The sequence below is a fragment of the Panonychus citri genome, unplaced genomic scaffold, assembly GCF_014898815.1.
Source record: "Panonychus citri isolate SS breed McGregor unplaced genomic scaffold, ASM1489881v1 Contig00033, whole genome shotgun sequence".
NCBI classification, from domain to species: Eukaryota; Metazoa; Arthropoda; class Arachnida; order Trombidiformes; family Tetranychidae; genus Panonychus; species Panonychus citri.
The window spans coordinates 435,391-453,082 of NW_026515438.1; the positions used below are offsets into that span (position 1 = coordinate 435,391).

General features: G+C 30.8%; 4 protein-coding genes across 4 annotated transcripts; 2 read left to right on the forward strand and 2 right to left on the reverse strand.

The window, feature by feature from the left end:
* Nucleotides 1-757: 757 nt before the first annotated feature.
* Nucleotides 758-3,457, reverse strand: LOC128397563 (m7GpppX diphosphatase-like). Its single transcript, XM_053358302.1, has one exon. It carries the CDS (start codon nucleotides 3,010-3,012, stop codon nucleotides 1,966-1,968), a length of 1,047 nt encoding a protein of 348 aa, XP_053214277.1. The 5' UTR covers nucleotides 3,013-3,457; the 3' UTR covers nucleotides 758-1,965.
* A 2,344-nt stretch (nucleotides 3,458-5,801) lies between these two features.
* On the reverse strand, nucleotides 5,802-8,773 carry LOC128397562 (galactosylgalactosylxylosylprotein 3-beta-glucuronosyltransferase 1-like). The gene is made up of 3 exons (XM_053358301.1): nucleotides 8,323-8,773; nucleotides 7,204-8,138; nucleotides 5,802-6,027 (listed from the first exon to the last, which is right to left on the reverse strand). Exons 1-3 carry the CDS (start codon nucleotides 8,390-8,392, stop codon nucleotides 5,908-5,910), a joined length of 1,125 nt encoding a protein of 374 aa, XP_053214276.1. The 5' UTR covers nucleotides 8,393-8,773; the 3' UTR covers nucleotides 5,802-5,907.
* Nucleotides 8,774-9,164: 391 nt separating this feature from the next.
* LOC128397549 (arylsulfatase J-like) lies at nucleotides 9,165-11,145 on the forward strand. Its single transcript, XM_053358286.1, has one exon. The coding sequence runs from the start codon at nucleotides 9,247-9,249 to the stop codon at nucleotides 10,966-10,968; it is 1,722 nt and encodes a 573-aa protein (XP_053214261.1). The 5' UTR covers nucleotides 9,165-9,246; the 3' UTR covers nucleotides 10,969-11,145.
* A 2,449-nt stretch (nucleotides 11,146-13,594) lies between these two features.
* On the forward strand, nucleotides 13,595-17,060 carry LOC128397551 (fatty acyl-CoA reductase 1-like). The gene is made up of 5 exons (XM_053358289.1): nucleotides 13,595-14,051; nucleotides 14,146-14,429; nucleotides 14,925-15,719; nucleotides 15,918-16,175; nucleotides 16,642-17,060. The coding sequence occupies exons 1-5, from the start codon at nucleotides 13,962-13,964 to the stop codon at nucleotides 16,733-16,735; spliced, it is 1,521 nt and encodes a 506-aa protein (XP_053214264.1). The 5' UTR covers nucleotides 13,595-13,961; the 3' UTR covers nucleotides 16,736-17,060.
* Nucleotides 17,061-17,692: the final 632 nt, after the last annotated feature.

Consider the following 17,692-nt stretch of genomic DNA (forward strand, 5'->3'; position numbering starts at 1 on the left):
TCACTAACCAGTAATCAAATCGTTTGACAGCAATAATATTATTGTGTAATTAGAGAGAGAGAGAGAATCTGATTAATATCGAAACACTCTGACTCTTCGTGGATTCAGATAAATGAATTTCCAAGTTAGAATTTTCATTTTTTTTTCTCTCTCTTTCTAACTTTTAATTTAATCACTTTAATCAACTTCTAGTTTTCCTAATCATCAGCTTGTAGAACCTGTTTAATCATCATGTTGAAAATGATTCTGATTAACTTCATCTTTCCATCACAATCATTAACTTAAATCATCATCATCCTTATATTATTGGTAAGGTTCATGTACTTTTCATGAGACTACCTGAAGGAATAATGATTAAGAGCAACAATTTGTTTCTACCTTAATCATTATAATAAATTAACTGATTATCGAATGATGTTTATTTATCATTAATAACTTATCATCATTTAATTAACCAAATTGGATTGATAGTTAAATAGTAACAGCTGATTATCAGAAAACATAAAAGGTTATTGATAATTAGACTGTAACTATTAATAAATTTAAACTAAATTTAAGGGTAACAATTAACAAATTTATACTAAATTATATATAAATTTAAATTATCTTTTCTCCGGCTAATTGTTGATATTTAAAGATGAAAAAAACAAACATTAACTGTTTATTAGATTGAGCTTATTATTATTGTTGTTGCCTATTGATCGTATTACTTATCATGATTACCAATTAATCAATAATTAGTGACAATTTAATTGGATTTAACTTTTTTTCTTTATATTATATATATAAATATATATATATGAGTGGATTAGGAAAAGATATTCATTATTGTCTTATCAGGATTTGTTGTCTTTGTGAAAAAGCAGCATAGAGAGCCAACTAATCATTTCCAATGGGAGGCCTTTCCCTCTGATTTGTTGCCTTTGTAAATTAATTAATTGGGGCTAATTGATTTGAAGAGATCACATTCCCTTACCACCCTTCAAGACGGTTGAGGCGGGTGGAAATACCTTGGAAACTTTTCCTTCCCTTGGCTTGTGAAGATATCAAATGATTATCTTTGATGGACTCTTTCAATGTATTTACTAATCTTCATGACCATCATCATCATTTGTGGACAATTTAATTGTTGTTGTGTGTCACTCTCTCTCTCTGTCAATGTGTGTGGTTGTCTGTGTATTAGCCTTGTTATTGAAGAGATTATCAGATTGTCTTAAATCAATAGATTGAAATGATTATCAAAGTGAAAAACAAAATGGGGTTTCCATGAGATGGAGAGAGTATCTTGGGAAAAGAGTGTCTGATTTTTGCGGTGGAAAACTTGATTGTTGAGAAAATTTTGTTCGTTTTCATCTTCATTTTTTTCTTCTTCTTTTCTCAAGATGATGATCCTTTCTTGTTTTGCTTCCATCGAGGGAAAGAATTGAATTTCACTTCTTTTCTAATTGAAATTCCATGTTCCATTACGGTTTTTATGTATATAATTGAAGTGAATATATGTTAAGTTAATCACATGAGAGAATAAAAGAAGAAAAATAATTAAGTTGATCCGGAAGAATTGATATAAAATTAGCTGGAAAATTTTCTTCTTTTCTTCTTTAGGGTTGTGATGATATTCATCAGGATTGTTTGGAGCTTGTGGTTTGCTAATTAAATTAAAATAATCAGGCAGGTTCAGAGATTGATGAGTTGATACACTGTTTGTATAGTTTAAAACTGTTCTCTAGTTAATTTTTCCGCTTTCCATACATGATGAAAAGCTCTAGGCAAATTATAGTCAACCCATTTAAGTGTAAAGATTTGTATCATTAATAAATTGGTTTGATCAATGAGTTTGAATGCGTTGCTTTAGGCGTTTGTGGTTTGAAGGAAAAGAAAAGAAGAAGAAGTTGATGATAATGTTGATGATGAAAGATGTTGTAAGTGATGATCAATTGTTTAGTTGATTATGAAAAAATATTATTGTCAAGCCAATGACTTGAGCTCTTGGTACTTTAGGTGGAGGCCACTGTTTTCTTTAACGGGAAAAGTAAGGGTTGCCTTTTGATAGTAATCACCAATTAGAGTTAAATTGTCAATGACATGATCAATTAGGTGGCATCTTTCAATGGATGAGCTTCGATATGAAAGTGGTTCAAAGTGTACATGAAAATGATAGAATGAAGGTTGATAATGGATATAAATACGAAGCTGATTCCCCTTGATTCCATATCTCTCATTCATGGCTTGACTTCCCTTGTCCCTGATGTTGGTGAGCAAAGTTAAATGGGCCGAGGTTAAATCTCTCAGTGATTTGATTCCCTTCTTGGTGACAATGGCCAAACAATGCATGTTAGAAGTTCCATCTTGTTGGTCAGCCCATTTGGAGTCGGGAGCTAAGATGAAACCTTTCTCTTCATCATTGTCCTCGAAAATGATTCTCTCCGCTTCACTTGAATGGTCCAAAACATTGTAAACCCAATCCAAGGAGAAAGACTGAGATTCAATGTAGGGTAAGGTGATATTCTTGTAATCCTCGGGTGTTTCTTGGATCATGAAGAAACTTTGAGCAGAGTATTTGGAAATGTGAAGATCAGTAGCTGGATGGATAATGGTAACTCTGATACCATTGAGTTCGGCTTGTGGATAAGCCCTGTAAGTACCGTAAATATCATTGGTGAAATCTTTTTTCAATGATTTATCGGTGGAAGATAATATTTTCTCAACGGTGTCTTTATGAAATGGTGTCTTCTCAAGGGTTAGGACAACCTTATCTCCACCATATTCACCTTCAATGTGAATCATCTTGGTATCAGCAACTTCATCTAAAATTCTTATAAATTTAATCATTGACAGATTAATCTCACCCTTACCATGGATAGTTGAACTAACCGAATGAGATGAAGTTAAATCTAGAGCATTACTTTGCTCCTCTGTTTTATAAACACCCTTTGTCTCACCACCAGACGATTTAGGTGACAATCGTAATTGTTTAGGAGCCGGTCCATTGTTATCAAGTATATCGCTCATCATGACTACTTAATACTCGCCTTTCCGAACAACCAAAGCAACAGGTAAACAGTTGAAGAGATAAAACAAACAGAGGGAGAGAGAGAGAGAGAGAGAAAGAGGTTGATTAACAAAAATAAAAGATAATCAAGAAAAAAATGATTAATCAAAATCACAATTAAAAAAAAAGATCAAATTGACAAACAAAAAAAAGAGAAACAAAAAAACGGATAATTTTTTTTTCTAAATTGAAAGTTACCATGGAAACGCTTTCCCGGTTTGAATTGGAATTCAAAATCTTTTGTTTACCAAATTGTGAATTAAATTAATTTATAATTAGAAAAGTTGAAGTTGATTGATTTAATTGAGCGAACTGATTGTTAATCTTATCCCTTAATTGTTAATTTCTGGGGAAAATTGTGATTTCAAGCCAATTTTTTTGCTTCTCTGTGATTTCAAAATTTCTGACAAATGTCAAAGTCTAAAGATTTGGTTGACAATTTAAACTAAATTAATTGTATTGATTTACTATTTATGATTGGTGTTGATTGTTTTTGATTAACTTTTCAAGTTTTAACCATATTAGTGTTAGTGGTTGTATTAAATGTGAAAGTGATCATTCAACTGAATTATCTTGTGTCATATTTATCCCAAAGATGGAAAGTGATAATTTATAAATTGTCATTTCTTTTACAAGTTTAAAAACCGGTAATCAATTTAATCAGTTAATTGGTTTGGTTAATCTTTTAAGATCTACAATTTATATTTTACTTGGACAATTTGAATTATGGTTAATAGAAACAGGTATCAAGATTTTATGCCAATCAATTTGAATCATAATCAATTTGAAGATATGATTTTGGTTTAAATCCGATTAACTTTGATTAACCAAAAACAAAATCAGATCAACAATTTAGATCACGTTGATTGTTACATAACAGCTCATGTTGATTAAATTTAATTATAATACAAATGGGCGTTAGAACGGCAAACCTTCATTTGAATCAGTTAATTGTAATCGTTAATTACTAATGGAAAAATAGAAAGAAAATTAGAATATACTAATTACAATTAGAATTGATTGTTATAATCATGGAAATTTGATGAGAAATTAATCAATCAGTTAATTGAATTGAGATTCAACAAAAATCGTAACTAAATCGATAACCAAACAATTATTGAAATATTAATTGATTGTGAAAACAAAAACAATATAATTATGATTACAATTACTTAAATTGTTGCTATAACAATTTAATTAGTATGATACCTTCAATTGATGAAGGTTAAATCACAAGCTGATTAAATATTAAACTTGATTGTTGAACAAAAAATTAAGTTTTTACAAAATAAATGATATCATTTGTCCATGAAAATTTAAACATCTAATTGTGGTGATAATCACGATGATTCAATTGTTGATTTAATGGAAAAGTTGATTAATCCTAAATAATTTCGAGTGGAAAAGCTTTTCATTGACAATTAATATAATACCAACGAGACAATTTAAACAATCAAAAGTGTGAAAAATATCGGACAAAAGGACAATCCTATTGATTGTAAACTTTTACCAATATCTATTGATAATTGTGGTTAATTAATGTAAATAATCAGGAAGCAAGGTCACAATTAACTCTGGTAATCATATTGTAAGTGGATTCAATTGTTAATCCATAAATTACCTGAAATTAACAAAAGAGACAAATAAAAAAATGATTAGACAAGTTTGACAGGATTTTCATGTTTAAAAGGTGATAATTAACTTGGAAAACAATTTACCAATCAACTAATTGTTTCACTCATTTCCTTTCTAATAATGATGGATAAATAAACAATAATTAAAATCTGAAAGGAAATCCTAAAAACCCAAAAAAAAAGATGACAAGAAGAGCATTAAAAAAAATGAATTAATTGGTTTAAAAACAAAAGAAATTGTGAAAAAAAATTAGAGCAATTAACTTATCGGCAAAGTAGTAAATTGTTGTTTGTGTGACGAAACAATTTACGATTAGTTCAATTGCAATTGTAACAAAACATTAATACTATTAAATTGTTATTATTGTTTAAGGTAATTGGATGATGTAAAAGTGAAGGTAATGTAAAAATAATCCAATTTAAATTCTGTCCCATATCTAATTGTTTGATTGTCCAAGAAATTTGATTCTGGTTCAATAGGATTTCCATGAATAAGTTGAATCAGATTTTCATGGTGATGATGCCACACAATGGGAGTGATGAACAAATGATGAAAAAGGATAACTTTTGAAATGGTTGAGACACCAAGTGATTTAAATGGACGCGCGGTGGGTTTTCGTGAATGGCCTCAGTCGTGCTTGGTGTTTGGTATTAGATCAAGGATACGATTATCAAATAATTGTTATCGGCGATGAAAAGATGATGATGATGATGAAGGAAAAAGAAAACAATTTTTCTATTAAATTGTAGAAAGGATGAGAAAAGAGGAGGGAAATGATTAAGGTATTGTTTTAATCGTTGAAAAGTTGATGATAATTTCAGGTAATCATTTGCTGTTTCGACGCCAATTCAATGAATTCATTTATGATTATCATCAATTCATGTTGACCCAATCCAAGGTGAAGCGTTTCCATTGTGTGTGTGTGTGTATTGATAATGGTGAACAATTGATTGGTGTCTTTATCCACAATTTGTAAAATTGATATTGGAAATAACTAAATGGAGGAAAATTAATGTTTGCTTGTAATTAACAAGATAAATTAGCACGATAAATATGAGAATAAGAAAATAATTCTGTTATCCTAAGGTGGGTAATTAAATCAATTTCTTCATCATAATTAATGTTAGATTTTCCTTCTTTGTTTATTTGTTCAAGGACACTTGAAAATAAATAATAATTGGCACCAATACATAAAAAAGTACATCTCCCTTGCGTAAATTTTGTCATTGTCGAAGGACATTGTTATACAATTGAACTAGATTGCTTGAGTTGGAAATCTCTTTTTTCAGATTGATGAAATCAGGATCTTTTCCTGGCTGTGTTTTTGAATGCCAAACCAAAATCTGTAAAAGAATAACAGAAAAAAATCATCAAGGATGAAGATAGAGAGAGAGAGACCATTAATAAGTATTGTTATATTCTCAACAATCATCATTATAATAACCATCATGATGTGATTAAAGTTATTCACTAATTTACTATGAATTTAGAAGAAGAAAAAAAGTTTAAGAAGATAGTTGGTCATATGATCAAGTGGATCTCCTTGAGGATGAATAAGTTTACATTAATTTGTCAATGAACAAATGGAAAACTATTCAAGAGAAGATGATTAAAGGTAAATACTACTATTTGTGTGTGTATTTGAGAGGGAGAGAGAAGGAGGTAAAGAAGATGAGAATGAATCGATTGAATATTAATCTGTTCCATGAAAAGTTTGATGAGATAAATTGTGATTAGAAAATTGTAAACAATGTTAATAATAAGGAAAGAAAAGTGATCAGAATTTGATTGTTTACATGATTGGTGAATTTAAATTTCTTTCTTGTTTTCTTGTTCTTATATTTTCAAATAAGAAGCCAATTAGAACATAGAACCAGGAAAGAGAAGCTTGAAAAACTATTATCAACCTGTTCATGGGTTCAACGGAGTAAACGCCTAATTTAGAAACAACAGAAAAATAAGATGAAGAAAAAGGTAAGTTAAATGCCGGAGGCCAAGGAAGAAGAAGAAGAAGAATCAGTTTGATGAACTGGTCAGACAACTCAGGTAAACTTTTTTTCTTCTTTCCTTTTCTCTTGTTGTCTGATGGAAAACTAGTAAATTGTATATTTCTCACTAGTTGTTAATAATAATAAGAATAATTAACATCATCATCATCATCATTAATATTACCTTCAATTTTTGATTGAATGGTCAACTGAAAAGTGCCATCACAATTTGATACAAAAAGTTGATCTTTATCGGTGTAATAAAGAAAAACAAAACTAGAGGATATCATTAAGATGATAATGATTATTAAATTATTACACTGATTGTAGCTCATGATGATTATTAACCCACTAATGGTTATTTCATTATTCCAACTAATTGACATCACTTAAATTTCAATGGTTTAGATAGGAAAGGGCTAAACAGGTATATGGGGAAAATTTTTTCTCTTTACTAACTAAATTGAAATCATGATTTAACTATAATAATAATAAGGGTTAATTGTTGTTGTTGTTGTTGTGATTACGTACCTGTGTACAGTTATTGGCCTTCGGCTCTAAATCATCAATTGTAACCCCAAGACTCCGGATGAAATAGTCTTCCTCATAACCAACTTTATAAGGCATGATGGCTTTGGGCTTTGAGAGGAATAGCGATAAATTAACGGCAAATCCGGCCATATCAACGGCAAACTTTCGACGGCCCATAAAGGGATCATGAAAACCTATTACTTTGTTTGTTTTTAAATCTAAAATTGGTGTTGATAATCCAATCTTGGCAATAAGACCAACAGGCCAAACGGATACTTTTTTGGTATCTCTCATCTCCTCGAAAACTTGTATATCATAAGCGTTATCATCATCGGCAAAGTAAATTACACCCGGTGTATTTGTATCATTGGCGAAAGTTGTCCGTAACCAGTCAAGGGCTACAAGACGATTTGAAACACCTCGACCACTTCGTTTATCTAGATGAGTTTTAGGTCGAGGTCCGAGTAATTGAATGTATGGAATATTGGTTCTATTAAGCAGATCAGCGACTTGTGGATTAAGTAAATGAGAATCTTCTGCAACGATCCAGAAAACATTTTTAACCAACATTAAGGTTTGAGCGAGACGGGTCATATCGGCCATCTGAGTGGGTCTAGTATAAGTTGGGGTTATCACATAAATGGTTGGAATAAGTTTGACTTCATCATATTTAGTTGAACTAGAGGTTGCAGCCTCTGTTTCAGAAGGAACATCTTCCCCTGGAGGAAGAGTGGTTATTATGTTGGTACGAGAAAATGGCGAGTCCACACCAGCAGCAGCCGCTGCAGCTTCAACCATGGAAGCAGTTTCTTTATCACAGTCACATTTACAAGATTGAGAAGGATCAATTAAATTAGCTAAATCATCGATTGTTTTTTTGTTGGCCAAGTAAACGCCAACTTCATCATTATCTGAGCGTTGGTTGAATGTGGCTTCTAAAAGGAAAAAAGAATAAGAGAGAAAATTAAAAATAGAAAGAAACACAAACGAACCAAAGAAATTAACAAAGAGGAAACAAAGAAACAAAGAAACAAAGACAACAGTTGAAACGAATTGTTCCAAAAGAACTTGTATTGGAGCGAAAATGATTCCATAGAAAGAAAGAAAAAATCAATTTACCTTTTAAAACAACTAAAACTAAAAGCACTGGAATTAACAACACCAAAGAAGAGAGCGTTGTCCATTTCATTTTTACATGGAATTTGAAAATTCTCTTCTTTTCCTAAGAAAAGGAGGATTAATATGAAGAACAGAGAAAGGTGAACAACAATAAGAAGGATATTAAGGATAAGAACAAAAAGAAATAAAAAAGAAATTAAATAAAACACAAAATAGAAAAATCAACTCTCTCTATGTAAAACCTATCAGGTAATGAAGAGAGAGGGAGAAATGGAGAGATATTAAAATGGAATAAAAAAATAACTAAGTGACGGTAATGATGATGATAGTGGGGAGATGATGGAAATGATGATGACAGTGATGATTTTTGATCATAAAAACATTGAACTATTCAATAGAAACACATCAACAACTAGTCTTACCTGTAACAGGTAACCTGTTCATTTGACTTTCTTGGCGAAACAAAAAAAAAGAAAAGTCCAAGTATCGGATACGTTGGACTCGAATTCGGGACTGAGTCCAAACTCGTTTTTTTTGTTTCTTAATTGTAATTAAATTATGAAAATCAGCAATTAATTAATCTCATTGATGTTATTTGTATATATGAAATGCATGAGTCTTGATGGTTGAGTATGAAAAACTTTTTCATTGGTTTTCTGTTGACCAATTGAATTTTTCTCATGTTTTTTCAGGTTAATTGTTTGGTTGTCACAATTAATGAAAAAGTTAATTGTGATTATGATACTTTTGGCTTTGATTTTTGATTTATTTTTTTCTTCTTCTCATCCTGTTGAAACAATTCAAATTGGTGAGATTTAATTGTTACTTAGCAACAATCAATTATCTAAATGTTGTCACATTGATGATGTACAAAAATTACCTGAGGGTTTATAGTCAATTAGTTTTAATTGTTCAGTAATTGTTATGTTACTTTTGGTAAGTAAATTGTTTCCGATTAAGTTAATTGTTTGCACTTTGATTGTTTCCTCACTTTTTCAATCAATTTGTAACCATGAAAGGCCCAATATTTTACTGATAATTGTTGATGATTTGGGTTGGGATGATTTAAGTTACACTGGTAATGATTTTATATCAACACCAAATATTGATACACTCGCAAAGGAAGGGGTTAAATTGTCCAATTATTATGTTCAGCCGATCTGTTCACCGTCAAGGTCATCATTACTTTCGGGCTACCATCCAATTCAAACGGGAATGCAACATAGTGTAATCGCCGGCGATGAGCCATGGGGATTATCTGAACAGTTTCAGATTTTACCACAATATTTGAAATCGTTAAATTATTCAACTCATCTGATCGGTAAATGGCATCAAGGGTTTTGCTCAAAGAAAATGATTCCAATTGAACGAGGTTTCGATTCATATATCGGCTTCCTCTCAGGGGCAACCGATTATTATGATAGGATTACCCGATCAAATTCAAAATGGGGACTCGATTGGTACCAAAATGAGACTCGAGCTGCAGATCAATTCATTGGTCAACATTCAACTGAAATTTTCACCTCACAAGCAATCAAATTAATCGAATCATATTCTAATTCCAATGACCCTTGGTTCATTGAGATCTCATATCAAGCAGTTCACATCGGGAATTCACCAAAACTGTACCAAGTTCCCGTCGATTATTTTAATCGTTATTCTTACATAAATGATATCAATTTAAGATCTTACGTTGCCCTCTTATCCTCACTCGATGATTCAATTGGTAAAATTTTCAATTCTCTTCATCGTTATGGTCAATCAAATTCAACACTAATCATTTTCACCTCCGACAATGGTGCACCAACGGGCACCCTTAATGATAAACACACTAATTTAGGTGTTGGATCTAATCAACCACTTCGAGGATCTAAATATACCCTTTGGGAAGGTGGGATTAAAGGATTATCTTGGGTTTGGGCTAATTGGTTGAAATCAAAGGGAACAATTTATTCAGGATTATCTCATATAAGTGATTGGTTACCAACAATTTACTCATTCGCTGGTGGAAATTCATCAAATTTACCTGGAAATCTCTATGGTATCAATTTAAGGTATGAATTGGAAGGTAATTACAATAAACAATCAGCAAATAATGAGACGAAAATGAATTATTATTCACTTCGAAATGAATTGTTACATAATATTGATGATATTTGGAAAGTTTTCTCAATCAGAATTGGTGATTATAAGATCGTCTCAGGTTCAGTTTTAGATGGGAAATTTGATGATTGGGTGGTTCGAAATTTCACCAATCATATCGGTAAGAATAATCATCAGTTAGTTAATTATAAATCATCGTCATTAAAGTTACCATCAACATCGTCGTCATGGTTAACCTTGAATCAATCTTTATACGAACTAGATGAAAGATCAATTGAAAGACCATTTAATTTACTGAGAATCAGTTGCAACAATCAAACGAGAAATAATTGTCAACCTTTGAGAGAACCTTGTTTGTTTAATATTGTTCAAGATCCATGTGAATATAACAATATTGCATCAAACAATAAACTAATTGTCAATCAAATGATAAATCGTATAAATGAATTACGACAAATCGCAATTAAACCAGTAAATAAACCTAGTGATCCAAAAGCAGCACCAATTTATCATGGTGGTTATTGGACTTGGTGGTTATCATGAGGCAGAATTGACTTTTCTGACAAAAATAAATCAATTGGTGACAATCATAATCATAATCAACACCAATCGTTTTAATTGTTTTGTCACTCAACAAGTTAAGGTGATTTACATTCATATGTAATTCAACTCGTGTATCAAACCAATCAAATAAAATCAATCAACACATTGTTTCAGTGATCCATCTCAATTTATTGATTAATTTACTCGAATTTAATTGTTTAATTGCATTCGAAACAATTGGATTAGCAGCTACTGCCATCTTTTGAGCTACAAACATGACTGATTCCTATTCTTTGAATAAATTGAAATTCTAATTATATTTTCTCCTTTTCTTCATGACAAACCTAACGAGTTAAACTATTTTTGGACCTTATCCTCACTTCAACCTCAACCTTTGGTACTTATTTACAATCATCAAATTAGATCTTTGGATAATCAAACTAACAATCTATTAAAACTTTATATTCAAACCTCAAATTCAAAGCTTATATTTAAACCTTCGTATTTAAACCCTCCAATTTATAGACAAGAGAATTTATTACTTTCTGATCTAAATCTTGCTAATAACGAAAAAAATAATCAAAGACAAAATTTTCATCGACATTGTATTAATACTTGAACAAAAAATTTGTAACCTGGGCGATTAGCTCAGTGCCGCAAGGCCATCGGACTCAGTCCGGTGATCAATGTATAAAGCATGAACCTCAAGGAGGTGTGAATAAATGTTCTTGAATATTAATTGTAAATCATTAAGAAACTTTATTTCTACTGTCAACCTTTTCCCTGTACCATTGACACCCAATAGAGCAAAACAATCGCCTGGGGCAACGGAAATCCAAAGATTATTGATTATTTCTTTTAGATTCAAAGAGCAATATAAATACTAATCTTTGTTTTAACTCTTTGGGTCTTGGATATTCATGAATATCCGATCATTATTTGGCTCAGATATCAACCCTATGGTTCAATGAATGAATTCATTTCAATCGTTAATCTTGATAGTTGGTGAATTAATTAGAAAAGAAATGAATCTAATGTCCAATTCCCTAAAAACTAACAATTAAAAATTCGAAGTTTTCAACTCGAAATCTTTTTGAACTTTTTCCTCTTTCGCAGTTCTAAATGCTAGAAAAAAATCCGATAAAAACTTGAGAGAAAGTTCTGATCGATTCTGATGCCAATTCTTATAATCTACTGATTGTAATGATTAACTTTCTCTTAATTAGATTTATATTACAATGAATATTTAATTGTAATCACACTTACATGTAATGGGTTAATTTTTGTTTCTGTTTCCTTTACATTGGATTATTATTAATTATCTAGAATCTTAGTCAATACTTTAAATCAATAAATTACGATTAGCAAATACATGTAATTAAATAAGTTATCGTTAATTAATATGATTTGTAACCAGTAAGGTAAATAACGAATTAGTGAACAATTAACTTTGATTTGAAAATCGCTCTTATAAATTGACAAGAAAGATCAACGATTAACTGTAATGATTAAAATTTCTTATTATCAAATAAAATAAACTCTAACCTGAATGAAACAATTAAAGTTAAAATTTTAATTAACTAATAGTAATAATTGATTAATCAATGTTACAATGATCAAAATTCACAAGGTTAATTTAGTTGAATGAAAAGTTGCAAAATAAAAAACATTAATTAAATTGTATTAATAATTATTTCCCAATGCTAACCAATTGAAGTTACAATTAGCGATCTGAATTAAATTAACTAAATTATGTAAACAACAGCGACAACAACAAGACACTCAATTAAACAACCATTTGATTAATGTTTTTGTGATTAAAACTCAATGCAATCATTTATATTAACTTTTCTCGTATATATCATAAGATTAATCAAAGAAAAATTAATCACTTAGCAAATTAAAAACGTCGCGAATTGCGTTTAAATTGAAAATTTGATTAAATTGTTGTTTTCCACTAACCACCAGTTGAACAATTAAAGGTAAACTAAACTGTGTAACATCAACAGTAAATTAAATGATAACAATTACAGTTGATTAGCTCTAAATGAAAGTCCAATCGTAATGGTCCGGAAATGTACCGCAATTAGAGATTAGCAATGAAATCGTCAGATTAAGATTAAGATTACGATTAACTTGATCTCAAGGTTATCTTTTTGTTTACAGGGTAAAAGTTATTGATTATCATGAAAGAAAAGAAAAACTTTTTTTTGTAAGATTAGAAAATGTGAAGAAAATTAAATTTTATAACCTTGACAAAGAGAAAAATGATCAAAAACTTTTCCACCAGAATTAGATTCATGAATTTTTGGATCATGTTTATGTCTAAATCGCCCCTGGGCCAATATCAGGTCAATTTATTTTCCATTGCAATTGGTTTTTTCCATGGTCCGGTTGCGGATCATTGGGATTTCCCCAATTCTAAAGCCCTTACAACCTCATCATCATCTCACCTTATCCACCTCCTTCTCTCCTCTCTCTCTCTCATTTTCTCTACCGGTTCTATCTCTCCTTTTATCTCCTTATTTTCCACTCACTTCTCTTATCATCTTATCTCTCTCTCTCTCAAACTCTCCCTCTCTCTCATTTTCTCACTTTCCATTTCCTTTCCTCTCTCAGTGACTCCTTTTTTTTCTCGTTACTTGGATTAGGTTAATGTTAAAGTCCAGTTAGTTGCAATTTCTGTTCTGTAGAGTTACAATTCTCTCTCCGGTTAATTTACTAATTTTACCTCAAACCAATCAACTAATTTTCTTAATTACAGTTTCAGTTTGTCAACTTCATCACTTCATCCGCATCACTTTCCATTGAAACTTACAAAAAGACACAAGAATCTCAACTTTTTACCTTTTTTTTCATCAATTTCATTTTCTATTTTAAGTTTTTTTTTTATTCTCTCCGTTTGTTTTTTAACTAATTAACTTTCTCTACTTTTAGTCAATCATCTTAATTGTATTTTTCGATTATTTCAATCATAATTGTAATCTTTACCAATGGAATCAATTGATAACGACTCACCAATCACTTCATTTTACCGAAACAAATCAGTCTTCGTAACGGGAGCTACTGGTTTCCTTGGAAAGGTAAGAATCACCTACTGTCCAGTAATGTCCAGTTTATCAATTCTCTCTCTCTTTCTCTTTCAAACTGTCACCATAACTCTGGAATTTTCCATAGGTTCTAGTTGAGAAACTTGTTCGATCCTGTGAGGTTAAACATATCTACATTTTATTACGATCTAAACGAGGTAAAAATGTCCAACAACGACTTGAAGAGTTCCGAGAAAATAATGTTTTCAAAGCTTGTGATCCAAATAAATTGTCGTCGACTTTAATTGCTTTGGATGGTGATCTAAGCCTCGAGGGCTTGGGACTGGACCCTTTGGACCGAAAGAAAATAACTGATGAAGTTTCAATTGTTTTCCATTCGGCAGCTTCAGTGCGTTTCGATGATCCTTTAAAGTAAGATTACAATTGTTAATTGTTATAACTTATTCTTATTAAATATTAACATGATAATCAATACTTTATCATGTTGATGATTCTTTTATCATCTAATTGTCAATTATATAAGTGATTTGTTGAATTTCTCGTTGATTATCATGTTAATCAACTTTCCATAAGGTCGAAAGGTCATTTTAATGAGATACCAATTGAATACAATTTATGGATTGAGAATCTACAAGAAACAATCAATTAGTTAATTTATGAAAATCTGCTAATTTGTTATGATCACATTTTAAATTATTGGCAATCATAAAAGTTAATTGTCAATTTTTTAGTTAATTGTATATATTAATACATCCATGAGTAAACAAAATCTTAATTGCTTGTTAACATTGACCTTCAGCTAAATTATTTGACAAGTTGATTATATTGGTAAAGCTAATTAAAGGTAAATTTAATTTTTCTTTTCTTCTTTTCTCTTTACCTATTATGCAAATGACCACATCATAGGGATTGTTTGACCACTAATGTAAAGGCCACTAAATGGGTTCTCGATTTGTGTAAAGAGATCAAAAATCTCGAAGTGTTCGTTCATGTGTCCACTGCTTATGCTTATTGTCAGAAATCATTGTCCGGTGAGGTGATTTATCCAATGAAAGTCGATGTCGATGAGATATTAAAGGCCAGTGAAAGTATGGACAATGAGGCATTCGAAGCAAAATACTCGAAATATCTTGAAGATCGTCCAAACACTTATACCTTTACCAAAGCTTTGGCTGAACAATATATTAAAAATCATGGAACTGGACTGACCATTGGAATAGCCCGACCTTCAATCATCACAGCCACATGGAAAGAGCCTTTACCTGGTTGGGGTGATACGATTAATGGTCCAAGTGGTGCTTGTTTACTTGGTTCATTGGGAATCGCTCGAACCATGTATTTGAAGCCAAATTGTACTTCGGACTTAATTCCAGCCGATACCGTGGTAAATGGTTTAATCAATATCGGCTGGTACATGGCTACAATTAATTCAAAAGATAATAATAATCAGGATGATGAGAAGATGAAAGTTTTCAATATAACCTCTGGTGATGTTAATCCAGTCACATGGGAACAGTTTTTAAGCTATGGCCGTGAGGCCGCTGTTGAGGCTCCGTCACTTCAAGTTTTACGACCTCCGGTCAAAGTGATGCAGGGTAATCGGGTTTCCAAATTTGATCATCTAATGACCAAATATTTTTCCGAATTACTATTTGCTTACCTGTTTGATTGTATTCTGTTCATTGTTGGCCAACAAAGAAGGTAAGATTTAATCAGTTAATTACTCCTTTTCGTGATTGAGTCCAATAGCTTTTGCTTTTCTCTTGATTTAACTTGCAAAAAAAAAGTGACAAACCCCAATCACAATTACTATTTAGAGGTTAATCAACTTACAGTCTAGAACAATTTGAGTGTATTGATTGATTTATTTTTCTAATTGTATGCTAATTGTTAATTTAGATTGGTTCGAGTGGTTGGTAAAATGCATCAAGCATTTGGATTGTTGACTTATTTTACTCGACGCCAATGGAGTTTTCCATGTGAAAATTTTCAAAAAGTGCACGAAAATTTAACGGAAACGGATAAGCTGAAATTCAATATCAATATTCGTCCACTTAATTGGCGCACATACACAAATACTTTATATCTTGGAATAAGAAAATATCTTCTTAAAGAGGAAGATTCAACTATCCCGGAAGCTAAAAAACGATTGACATGGTAAAGTAACTTTTTCTTAATTTTCTTTCTCTTTTCGTTGATCTTTATCCAAGATTCTGTTTACCTTGAGGGCATTTAAAGCTGTTCGATATTCGATATATACAATTAGACTCACGTTTCCCTTTTCATTTTAAATATTTAACCTTCTCTCTCTCTCTCTCCCATACTTCCTACCTTATCGATGCCCACCCTCACTTTCACCTTGACCTGGTCAGTTGGTTTATCTTTTTAATACAACATTTGAATGCTCAAGAAATTATATCTTGTCTCGCATGAAGAATCACTGAAAACCCTGAATGAATTTGAGGAGAACCAGAATAACCTCCAGTCGATTTTCAATCTCTCTATTCATACACTTTTCAAGGTTGACAATCTCGATAAAGATCAACCATCTTAATTGTAAACAACAATTTTCTTAATCATTTTGAAGAAACTAATTAATTTCTTTTTCTTCTTGTGCCCATAGGATTTACATTGGTTATTATTTAGCTCAATCATTGATTTTCTCATTCATCATGTACATATTTTGTAAACCACTCTTCAGGCTTTTCCTTAATTAAGATAATTATGATAACACTTTTTAGATAGAAAAAAAAAACTTTTTTTAATTGCTGGTCTACTTTTCTTTTAATCCAAATAATCAATATTAATCACTAATGGATTTATTATTTTTACTCCAACGGATGATGATAATGATGGTGACCAATTACCTCTGCTTAAGTAAATCATGTTGGTCCAGTTAATTGTGATGATTATCGTTCATTGATTATCATCAAAACTTTTTAAATAATATTTTTAATCTCAATCATGATTGTATATTCAAAATTAAAATTGACTTTACTATTAAATCATCAAATTAACTTGATTAATATATATATATATAAATGAACAATTTGTCTATGATTTTTTTTTCTCAATGTTACAATTAGATGATGATAACAATTTAATTTGATTACAACAACAATCAGTGGAGATTGATGATCAATCATTGTTCTGGTATTGGTTTGAATCTAATCCAGTTAAGGTCAATAATAGTAATGATTAACTTAATCAGTGGAAATTAGTTGATCACAAATTTGATGAAAATTTACTTAAAGAAGGAAATCAATTGATTGTAACAATTTAAGGTCACAATTAACTTTTTGTACACAGATTTGAAAGATTTCAAATTGGTGATATTATAATTTTTCATGGTTCCTTTTTTTTGAATTTCCTTAATCATAATCGGTTGATTTGATTGTGACAGAAAATATATTACAACCTTGATCTTTAATTGCGATTGTCTACTAATTATGATTACCTCTGAAAAGGTTAATCAAGTGTATAGAGAGTTGATTAAATCAATTTCAAGGGAATCGGCTAATTTTACTATGTGAATAAATTAGAGTTGATGTGTGTATGTAAATCATATTGTTATTCATTAACGGAAGTACAATTAAGTTAAATCACCAAGTTTAAATTGTTGATTGTTGGTGAAAATCTTGAAAGGAGGTTATGGTTGTTGCTGGTGACTACCG

Excerpts from the sequence above, each read along its gene's own strand:
- LOC128397563 (XM_053358302.1), bottom strand. The coding sequence starts at position 3,012 with ATGATGAGCGATATACTTGATAACAATGGACCGGCTCCTAAACAATTA.
- LOC128397562 (XM_053358301.1), bottom strand. The coding sequence starts at position 8,392 with ATGAAATGGACAACGCTCTCTTCTTTGGTGTTGTTAATTCCAGTGCTT. Across the intron at positions 8,139-8,322 it reads AGTTTTAGTTGTTTTAAAAG|AAGCCACATTCAACCAACGC; the intron begins GTAAATTGATTT and ends TTTTCCTTTTAG. Across the intron at positions 6,028-7,203 it reads AGGCCAATAACTGTACACAG|ATTTTGGTTTGGCATTCAAA; the intron begins GTACGTAATCAC and ends ATTCTTTTACAG.
- LOC128397549 (XM_053358286.1), top strand. The coding sequence starts at position 9,247 with ATGTTACTTTTGGTAAGTAAATTGTTTCCGATTAAGTTAATTGTTTGC.
- LOC128397551 (XM_053358289.1), top strand. The coding sequence starts at position 13,962 with ATGGAATCAATTGATAACGACTCACCAATCACTTCATTTTACCGAAAC. Across the intron at positions 14,052-14,145 it reads CTACTGGTTTCCTTGGAAAG|GTTCTAGTTGAGAAACTTGT; the intron begins GTAAGAATCACC and ends AATTTTCCATAG. Across the intron at positions 14,430-14,924 it reads CGTTTCGATGATCCTTTAAA|GGATTGTTTGACCACTAATG; the intron begins GTAAGATTACAA and ends ACCACATCATAG.